Source organism: Osmia bicornis, chromosome 14, assembly GCF_907164935.1.
Source record: "Osmia bicornis bicornis chromosome 14, iOsmBic2.1, whole genome shotgun sequence".
NCBI lineage: Eukaryota > Metazoa > Arthropoda > Insecta > Hymenoptera > Megachilidae > Osmia > Osmia bicornis.
This window is the reverse complement of record NC_060229.1, coordinates 9362275-9372648: the sequence shown is the minus strand read 5'-3', so window position 1 is coordinate 9372648 and position 10374 is coordinate 9362275. Positions and strand designations below refer to the sequence as shown.

The 10374-nt window shown below is 54.6% G+C and overlaps 1 protein-coding gene across 1 annotated transcript; it reads left to right on the top strand.

Annotated features, from left to right (window-relative positions):
• The first annotated feature begins 5084 nt into the window (after positions 1-5084).
• LOC123988496 lies at positions 5085-6734 on the top strand. Its single transcript, XM_046288756.1, has one exon. It carries the CDS (start codon positions 5085-5087, stop codon positions 6732-6734), a length of 1650 nt encoding a protein of 549 aa, XP_046144712.1.
• The last annotated feature ends 3640 nt before the right edge of the window (positions 6735-10374 follow it).

The following is a 10374-nucleotide window of genomic DNA, read 5'->3' as shown; positions in this document are numbered from 1 at the left end:
GAGGGGGCACAACCTTTTGCACCCAATCGATGCCCCGCGGGCCGCCCCAGGTCCGCACAGAGGGGGCACCGCGCCGTGGCGCTACACTTGCTGGCCACGTGGCCCGACTCTCCGCACGTATAGCAGCGGTCGGACCTATCAGCTTCGCAGGTGCAATCGCTGCCTAACATGCCCTCTTTCCAGGCAGCGATAGCACTGCAATGGCCGCGGTGGTAGCGCCTGTATTCTGGCCCAGGACTACCCGACCAGAACCCTCCCAGAGAGGGATAACATTTTGAGTGCCGCTAGAGGGCATCTCGCCCAGATAGTCCCCATTCTTTGGGGGGAGGTGCGAATCTCCCCCATTTTAATTTCTTCAGCGGAGCAACCCCCCGCAGCGGACAATGCGGCCGCCATCTCCGCCGGGGTGACCGAGTCGTCGAGACCGGTCACCCTAGCCTCGCCCATTTTTATGGGGCGGGCAACCCTCACCTCGGTGCCACAGAACACCTGGCGGAGTCGGTCAGTCAACTTGGCAGCTTTCTCCGTCCTGTTCTCCCCAGGTAACTCGAGGACCAAGCCACCGGTCCGAGCTCTTCTGGGCATCAACGCCGTGATGCCCAGCTCCTCCAACTTGACCCGCTCCCGGGCCATGAGCATGGCCTCGGCGTATGAGACCTTAGCCTCGGCAGCTAGGTTGATGGTGACCGCCGCAGAACGAGGAGGGCGGGGGGCCTTCTGCCTGACAGTTTGGGCCCCTAGCCCCTTAACTGCCGGTGCCGCCCCTCTCTTCTGCCCCATCTGGGCAACCACCTTGGAGCTCTGGGAGGGAGCGGCCTTGGCCGCTGCCGCCTTTTTCTCTGCAGCTTTAGCGCGGCGGCCGGCCAGCGTCACCCAGGTCCCATCCGCCGTCCTCCGATGTTCTTCGACAATCCGGGCCATTCTAGCCTCCACAAATGATGCCGGTTGGTCGGGTGTTGAGGAGGGCCCCGGCAACGGCTCCGTGGCAGGCAGGGTCCTATTCCGTACCCGCCTCTCAGCTTCCTTCCTCGATGCAGTGGGGATGGTCGCAGCCGCATCTCCCCCCTAAACATGCTCCGCCCTCTTAGGCGAGGGCTGGACGGCTGCAGTCGCGGCTTTGATCTCCGCCCGGAGCCCCGACGGGCCCTTTTCCAGGAGAGCCGCAAATCCCCTCATCAGGTCGGGCTCGAGGCCACCAACCTTCCCCTCCTATTTTCCGGGTGCAGCAGCTGGGATTGGGACTTGCACCACGGGACATTCAGGCGGGCAAGACGGTAAGTCGGAAGCTTGACTGCGTCCTTCCTCCTTTTTCTGCCAGCGTCTTTGCCAGACAACGGCGAGCCGGGCCTCGCCGACCTTTTGGATGGGCCGGGGCCTTCAGGCGCCGGCACCTCTGTGGCAGCGACCGTACACGTAATGTCTGCCAGGTTATTTTGCAGGATGTTGATTTGGGCTTCCTGGAGAGCCACTTGTTCCTCCCGCAGCTTCAGCTGTTCGCGAAGCTCCTTCACCTCTTTATCGGCCCTGGCAGGTGCAGCCCTGATTCCCGCTTCCGTGTGGATGGCCATAACGTAGCGGGAGGCCATCCTCAGCTTGCGAACAAATGTCCCTTTCAGTCCCTTGGAGTTGCCCGCGACCTTGTCGATGTCGCGACAGAACTCCAAGGACTGCGCAATAAGGTCGCGCGTGGGGACTTGACTTCCTCCGCCAGGTCCTCAGGGTCCGGGAGGGACCTGCTACCCCGACTCGGTTGTACAGGGTCCTCGTTAGGATCGAGCACCCTCCTCTCCTCCAGCAGGTCAAGTTCTCGGCGCTGGACATCCAGGACTCTCTGCTTAGCCGCCGCGAGCCACACGTACCGGCCCGTGGTCGGCGGGCGACCACTCTTGCTCGTGCGCCGTGCCTCCAGAGATACTGCCGATGTAAGTGACTCGTCCGAGTCCAAGTCCACCTCACTCTCTCTGGATGCGGGGGCATCAGAGGCCGCCGGGGAAACTCCGGCCCCTCCTCGTACCGGCCTCAGGGGAGGCCACTCCACATCCGCCCTAGTTAATCGGACGGATAGGCGACGCGCATCCGTTACCCTGCTAGTGCTGGGCTGCGCCATATCCTCCGCGCCTGTTTCCCGTCTCGCGTCCTGTTGAACAGCCGCAGTCGTCGTCGGTACGTCCCGTCCAGTGTTTGTTGTTGTTGTTGGCGTATTTAGTTTCAAGTCATCCATAGTGTTCCCACGAGTGGGTCGGTCTGTGGGTCCACCCGGGCAGATCCACCTTACCCGGGTAAGGCTAGTACACCCGGGAGGTCGCCTGATACCCCGGGGTTGGCCGCTAGAGACTGATGCACCCATCAGCCACCCCTGGCGCTGACTCCAGGGGCGCCCTCATTACCGCGTACAGCAGCTTGGCGCTAGAGATTTTTTATAGCGGTTGTCATCCTCGCGGGGCGGCCAATGAAGGCAAACCCCCGTTCCAGCGAAACGTAACCACTGGGTTACTGTGTAATTGCTTGGGCACTCCGGGTTCGCTACCCGCACCCGACCGCCACGCAGCCTGGCACCTGGAGAACTGAACGACGCTGCAGCCACCTTGTCGCCTCTACGACCCAGGCCTTACCGGCAAGGGAGGCCCTGCCAGGATCCGTAGATCCCACCGGCATCGCCCCGGGTCATCTGCGAGGCTACTTCGACAGCAGCAAACGCCCCCCTTTCAGTCGCCTTGTACGATAGGCAGGCGTTACCGTGTCTGTATTCTATCCCCCAGTCACAGGGGAGTTTTTGATGGGTTTTCCATCCCTTGGTGTTTGGTCCGCGGGAGCTATTTTATTTCACTCCTACCCTCCATGCACTCCGAAAAGTGCATGGCGAGCATTCCCCTATCCGCCACCTGGGGACGCGCCACGTCGGGGTATCACCTCCCCGCCCAGCCAGTACACTTGGCCAGGTCCGTGAGTGCCCCTGAAATATTCTTTTTTTTCGGTTCAGTTGTAAGAGGAAATGCGTTTGCGCACGCGCGGGTTCGTTCCCCTTTTCGTCTATTCTGCTAGAGGGGACCCTGGCAGTGTGGGACTCTTGTCCGCCCTGAAGGGGCAGCCTGGCGCCCGTGAGGTAAGGGCAAACCCAAAGAGGCAACGCCAGAAAGGGGCAACCTGGCAACCCAACCCTTAAGTGTTGAGTTTAGCCCAAGAGTAGGCCTCAGCCCTGAAGGGGCGACCTAGACGGGCAGCCCAGAGTGGGCACTCCCGAGGCTGGACATACTACCCACTAAAACCTCTCCCCTAACGTGGGCCGCCGGCACCTTTTCACTCGTTAGAATTCATAAAGGAATACCAGCGTATAGCCACAACGACGCTTCGGCACTTCAACGCATTTCGCGTTATTGCGGCCGCCCGCAAAAACGCCATGCACTAGGCACATGGGGCATCTGCGGATCCACGCCGTTGCACCTCCGATCCAGCGGTAGGACATTTTCAATATGTACGGTAAGGCACAGGATTTTTCTTCGGCCACGACCAGGAACCGAAGTAAGCCCATTCCGGGTGGTCGCGCCATGTGTTCACCTGTGTTAACAGGGCTTGCTCTTCAGCACAGCCAGGGCCTGGGGCGAGTCCTTTCCCCGGTTGACAGTGCCACATCTTGGTAGGCTGCAATCCTCGATGACCTGTCCCATACCTACTTTACACACACACACACGCTCATCACAAGCATAGCGCTTCGAGTAGCGCTTCGAATGCCCCAAATATGCAACGATAAATAATGAATAAATAGTGAGTAAAGAATAAATGAATAAATAAATGAATAAATGAATGAGTGAATGAATCAATAAATAATGAATAATGAATAGGAATTAATAAGCACATGAAGCCCATGAATAGAATAGAGGAGCCCATACATTCAATAATAGCTGTCATAATAAGCATAATAAACATACTAAACATACTGAAACTGGTTAAATCAAATCACAAATACAACGGGAAATAAATATATATATGCATCTAATGCATCTAATGCAATAGAGCAGTTAATGAATAGTTAACAGTAAAAGAAACAGTAAGCAATATGAGAACGTGAGAAACTGTGAAGTAAACATAAGTAATATTGCACGCAAGCAGGCAAGCGAGCATATGTGAACTGGACATAAGCAAATGTCCAACAAAACTTCCAAAACCTAAAACGTCAAACATACATACCTACAGCTGAGCAGCCAAATCGCAGAAGAGGAATATTTAACATTCAACACTAGCGCACAATATAATCACATAAAATTAAACTCAAGATAAACCATAAATTTGAGATGAAATAAACCAAGGATGTGAACCGTAAAGTAAAATAAAGTCGCCAGACAGATAGCAATTAGCAAGCCAGCCATGAGAGAAGTGTTGGCGAAATTCCCCACGTACACGCAGCGTGACGAAGTTGGCAGCGAAAATAGTTCGTTGGTGCGTCGTTACCGATAGCGGCAGCACCTCTCGGGCCCACTTTGTCCACGCGGTCCCCTCTCTACGCCGGAACCGGCACGATCGACGCCATGATCGATTTCCTTCTTCTTGATCGAACGCTCTGAGCATACACACGTGTCCACGCTTACGCTTAGATCAAGTCTAGTGTGATTGTTAAATTAACAAGTTTTCGACCGCGCTTTGCCCACGCAACGAACGGTGTTCACTCAGTTTAGTGTCCGCGCTTCGCCCACGCATTCTATTTGTAATTGACCACGCGAATAACTGTACATACACTTGTATATAATTCATCATTATTTCATATGTTTTTTTGTGATCATTAAATATAAGTGTGCTCGTTAAAAGGCGTGTCTCATTCTTTCAGACCTCGCAGACCTCGTGAACTCGCAAACATTTGGTCCTTCGAGCCGGATGAGACACGCCCGGTTCGCGTGACGCAGTGCCGTTTAACGGTTTTTGTGACGCCATTACGCGTAGTGACCGCGCTCATCTTTGAGCCTTGTGACTCTAGGAATAAGTGTGCGGTACAGAGCGTCAGACGAGCCCATTCGACCACGCAGTGCTCTTTGGATTAAGTGCAGTGACATTTGTTCGGACCACGCAGTGAACGTTTACGCAGTGATCGGAAAATGCCAAAATCGCGTGATGTGTCGCCCGCGTCCCAAGATGGCGCAGGACGCTCCGACAAGCCAGAAGAGGAGGCGCCGGCTGCGCCCTCTTTGTTGCAAGTGCCGGAAGCAGCGATTCAAACAGTAACGGTCGCACGTCCGCCCACGCCAATTACGCCCTCGCAGTTAACGTTGCCTGAAGAAACGTTACCGTCCACGCAGACCATTCGCGCACGCTCGCCCGCACGACTCTCTTCTGAGCTCCAGATGCCTGCCAGGGTGCAGGAGGATCATCTGGATACGATCCGTGCCATTGTCGCGGATTTGCAGACGGTGGCTGCTACAGATCCTCTCGAGATGATTGAGGAAGAAGTCACGCTGACTCGTGACACACTCCTGCACCTCCACGTCAGCTTCCAGCAGGAGCATGCGATGCTCAGTCGCCAGTGGCCTGTCTCACAGCTGGGCCACGAGTATTTCAGTAAGAAGATGGCCTCCACAGCAGAACAGCTAGTGCTGAAGGGGAAAAAACTTCTTGCCCAGCTGGAGCGAAGGCTGAAGCTGAACACGCCGACCTCGCAAACGGACGCTCAGAACACGCAGTCCACGACAACAGTGCCCTCGCAGATGCGGTCTCGTCTCCCTGAGATACCTCTCCCTAAATTTGAGGGAGATTACAGCAGGTGGATGGAGTTCAAGACTGGCTTCACCTCCGTCATCGGCAACCGATCAGAGCTCTCTGATATTGATCGGTTGCATTATCTGAAGGGAGCAGTGACTGGGGCCGCCTCGCAGCTGATTTCACATCTACCAGCCACGTGTGAAGCGTTCAGCCAGGCGTGGCAACTGTTGGACGCCCGCTACTCGAACACGCGCCTCAATGTCCAATCTCACATGGACCGGCTTTACAACCTTCGGCCCATGAAGATGCGCAAGGCAGCTTCATTGACCAAAATGGTCAATATCATTGAGGAGACTCAGCAGGCGCTGAAATCATTCGACCTCGCAGACGAGCACAACTGCTATTTGCTCACCGCTCTGGTTCGCCTACTGGACACGGACACCCGGGAGCACTGGGAACAGTCGCTCTCAGCGCAGCGCACGTTTCCTCCCCTGTCTCAGCTGACAGACTTTCTGTTAGCTCGAGCCGGCATCCTAGAACAGGTGGAGCGGATGGCGGAGCAGAAGTCATCGCAGACCACGACGACCACGTCAGGGCGCCCCGCCAGCCGTGACATCCGGCTGGTCCAGCAGAGAACCACCGCCCACGCAGCCAGCGCAAGCCAGCCCACGCCAACAACATCCGGAGCTTCTGCCGGAGTAGCTCCCACGCCTCGTCCACGCATGTCCGCTCTGTATCCTTGTGCGCTCTGCGCCAAGGATCACTTTTTGTCGGCGTGCCCTGCATTCAGGGACAAGAATGTGGAGGAACGCATCAGTGTGGTAAAGGCCCAACAGCTCTGCGTAAATTGCTTGGGCCACCACAATCTTCGCAGCTGCCGTACTTCACAGCGATGCAAGCTGTGCGGTGAGCTGCACCACACTATACTCCATGGTGGCAATCTCATCCGAGTATTGGTGCCCGGACCTCAGACCTCGCAGTCCTCTACCTCGACTCAGCCCACGACAAAGGCAACGCAGGCTACTTCAGCTCAATCGTCAACGCATTGAGATGTCGGTGCAGTCGTCGACGCCCACGCAGCCGTCTCAGCCCACGCATTAAAGGACCACGCAGCCCACGCATTCAGACCACGCAGACCACGGACCACACTTCTAGCAACAGCACTCGCAAGAGTGCACACCGACCTCGCAACGCAGCAATTAACCAGCTTAGACTCAGACGGAAACGCTCCTCGTTGGATGTCCACGGAGTTGGTGGAGCAAGGACCTCGCAGACAAATGGAGTGGTCAATATTACACTCCATTCTAATTACAGACCACTCGCAGTCACCGTTCAAGCACACGTGCTTACAAAGGTGACCACTTGCTTGCCATCAGAACCACCATCTCAGCCAACGCAGCCATCGCACTTGGAGAAATTGAACCTCGCAGATCCTCAATTTCTCGTCTCAAGACCGGTGGACATCATTCTCGGAGCGGACGCATACGGGCAAGTCATCAAGCCAAATATTATTCGGAACACGTCATCACCGTTGATCGCTCAACTCTCGATTTTCGGTTGGCTCATAATCGGGCCCCTCGAGGGCACTCAGACAATTCGCAGGACTTCTCATCAAGTGACAGTCAATAATACTGATCGCCAATTGAGTGAGTTACTCAGCCGCTTCTGGACGCAGGAAGAGCCACCGCAGGACACGGCACCCTTGCTCACGCCAGACGAGCAAGAGTGCGAAGATCATTTCAAGACCACGCATTCAAGAGACTCCGCTGGAAGATACATTGTGCGATTGCCGCTCAAAATTCATCCTCGAGCACTTGGCAATTCTTATCAGACCGCGCACAGTTGCCTTCAACGGACTCTCAGACGATTCAGCAAGGACGCCCAGTACAATCAGCTGTACACCAAGTTCATGCTCGAGTATGAGCAACTTGGTCATATGGTAAGACTGAACAACGACTCAATAACTAGTCCGTTTCAGTACTTTCTTCCGCATCATGGCGTTCTGAAGTTGGGCAGCACGACCACCGCATTGCGTGTAGTTTTCAATGGCTCCAGTCCAACTTCATCAGGATACTCGCTGAACGATCTTCTACATACTGGTCCAAATCTGATGCTGAATATCGCAGATCTTCTCATTTGGATACGAAGATACAAACATCTGTTTGCAACTGACGTCACGAAGATGTACCGACAAATTAAGGTGCATCCAGACGACTGGAGCTTGCAGCAGATACTCTGGCTTGATGACACGCAGAAAGAAACGCAGTACCAGCTGACCACGGTCACGTACGGAACGAAAGCTGCACCGTACTTGGCTGTCCGAACACTCTTGCAACTCGCTGATGACGAAGGGTCGAAATATCCCCTTGCCGTGGAACCCATCAAAAATGGCAGGTATGTCGATGACATTTTTGGTGGCGCAGACACCGCAGAACATCTACAGGACGTTGCAAATCAGCTAACGCAGTTGTGTCAAGCGGGTGGATTTCCACTCGCAAAATGGCATTCCACAAGCAAATCGTTGCTAGAAGACCTCGCACCAGAACAGACCAACGCAGCAATTTCATTCGACGACTGCGCAACCAAAATTCTCGGAATTAAATGGATTCCACATCAGGACACGCTGAACTTCTCGACCATATCAGCTACGCAACGCACGCAATTTACAAAACGCCTCATTCTCTCCGAAGTAGCTCAACTCTTTGATCCACTCGGTTTTGTTGCACCTGTAATTATCAGAGCCAAAATTCTTATTCAAGAGCTTTGGTTACAGGAACTCAGTTGGGACGACATTCTGCCGCTTCACATCACTCAACGATGGTTATGCATCAGGGAAGATTTAACCAGCTTGGCCAAGCTTTCCATCCCTCGATGGTTCAACACCACGACCACGTCTACAGTTGAACTTCATGGCTTCGCTGATGCATCAGTCCTCGCGATGGCAGCCGTCGTCTATCTCGTCGTACACGCACCGTTCACGGGTACCCAAGTTTCTCTCGTCTGCTCGAAAACGCGAGTGACACCACTCAAACGTCTAACCATCCCGAGGTTGGAGCTCACAGCAGCGCTGCTACTCTCTAAACTGATACGGCATGTTCACGCTACTTTGAACATGACCGTCTCTCAAACATTTTTGTGGACGGACTCAGAAGTTACGCTGGCATGGATCAAAACGCACCCCTCCAAATGGAAGGATTACGTTCGCAACAGGGTAATCCAGATCCAGGAGATCACGCAGAACTTTCACTGGAGGCATGTACCAGGATCATCGAATCCAGCTGACTGCGCGTCAAGAGGCATGACGACAGAACAGCTTCAACAGCACACGCTTTGGTGGACGGGACCACCGTGGATCGCGCAACCACAGAACTCATGGCCCAAGCAGACCAGTGTTGACGCAGACGAGTTGGGCGCCCCAGAAGCTCGTGCTGTCGTTGCACTCCACACGGCAAACGCAGTAAAAGAATATTCATGGGAACTGATCTATAAATATTCTTCCTTTCACAGACTACTCAGAATCACCGCTCTTTGCCTCAAATTCGTGGACAAGCTGTTCAAACGAAAGGACGCTTCGCCCACGCATTCTATCTCGGCAGCTGATATGGAAAGGGCCAGACTCTACTGGATTCAGGCCACGCAATCCGCATTTTTCAAAGACGAACTCGCTGCATTCGCCAAGGGAACAACTCTTCCAACCACTCATCCATTCACGAGGCTCACCGCTTACCTCGACCATCAGGGAATCGCCAGGGTAGGCGGACGCCTCCAACATTCAGAACTCTCTCACGATGGCAAGCATCCTGTTATTCTGCCTCGTGATTCACGACTCTCTGCACTGCTCATCGACCACGCACATCGTCAGACCATGCATGGAGGTACTCAGTCCACCCTCGCCTTTCTCAGACAACGCTACTGGATTCTCGGTGGACGAGCTCCAGTGAAAACGCATATCCTGAGGTGTGTGAAGTGTGCTCGGCAGAGGGGGATCCGTGCCCATCAACTGATGGGCCAACTACCTCTTTGTCGGGTCACTCCATCACGCCCGTTCACCCACACAGGGGTGGACTACGCAGGACCGCTCACGCTGAAGACTTGGAAAGGCAGAGGAGCCAAGACGCAGAAAGGGTGGATTTGTGTATTCGTCTGCTTCGCAACATCAGCTGTTCATTTGGAAGTTGTCACCGACTACTCAGCCGACGCGTTCATCGCAGCCTATCGCAGATTCGCAGCAAGGAGAGGAACTGCAGCCTCTCTCTACTCAGATTGCGGCACCAACTTCCAAGGAGCAGACGCGCAGTTGCAGAAACAGTTCAAGGACAGCACACGCGAAAATCAAGACCTCGCAGCTCTACTCGCCAAGGATGGTACACAGTGGCACTTCAACCCTCCTGCCGCTCCACACATGGGTGGAAAATGGGAGGCGGTGGTTAAGTCTCTCAAATTCCATCTGAAGAGGACGATTGGAGATGCTTTGCTGACGTTCGAGGAATCAATAACATTGCTCGCGCAGATCGAAGCCATCCTCAATTCAAGACCGTTGGAACCACTCAGCGATGATCCAGACGACCTCTCAGCCCTCTCGCCAGGACATTTCCTGATCGGATCGCCGCTCAACGCAGTGCCAGAGCCCACGCTTCTCGACGTCTCAGTCAACCGATTGTCAAGGTGGCAATTTCTGCAGCAGCGTCT

What these genes read in the sequence shown, in the direction of transcription:
- LOC123988496 (XM_046288756.1), top strand. Translation starts at nt 5,085, where the DNA reads ATGCCAAAATCGCGTGATGTGTCGCCCGCGTCCCAAGATGGCGCAGGA.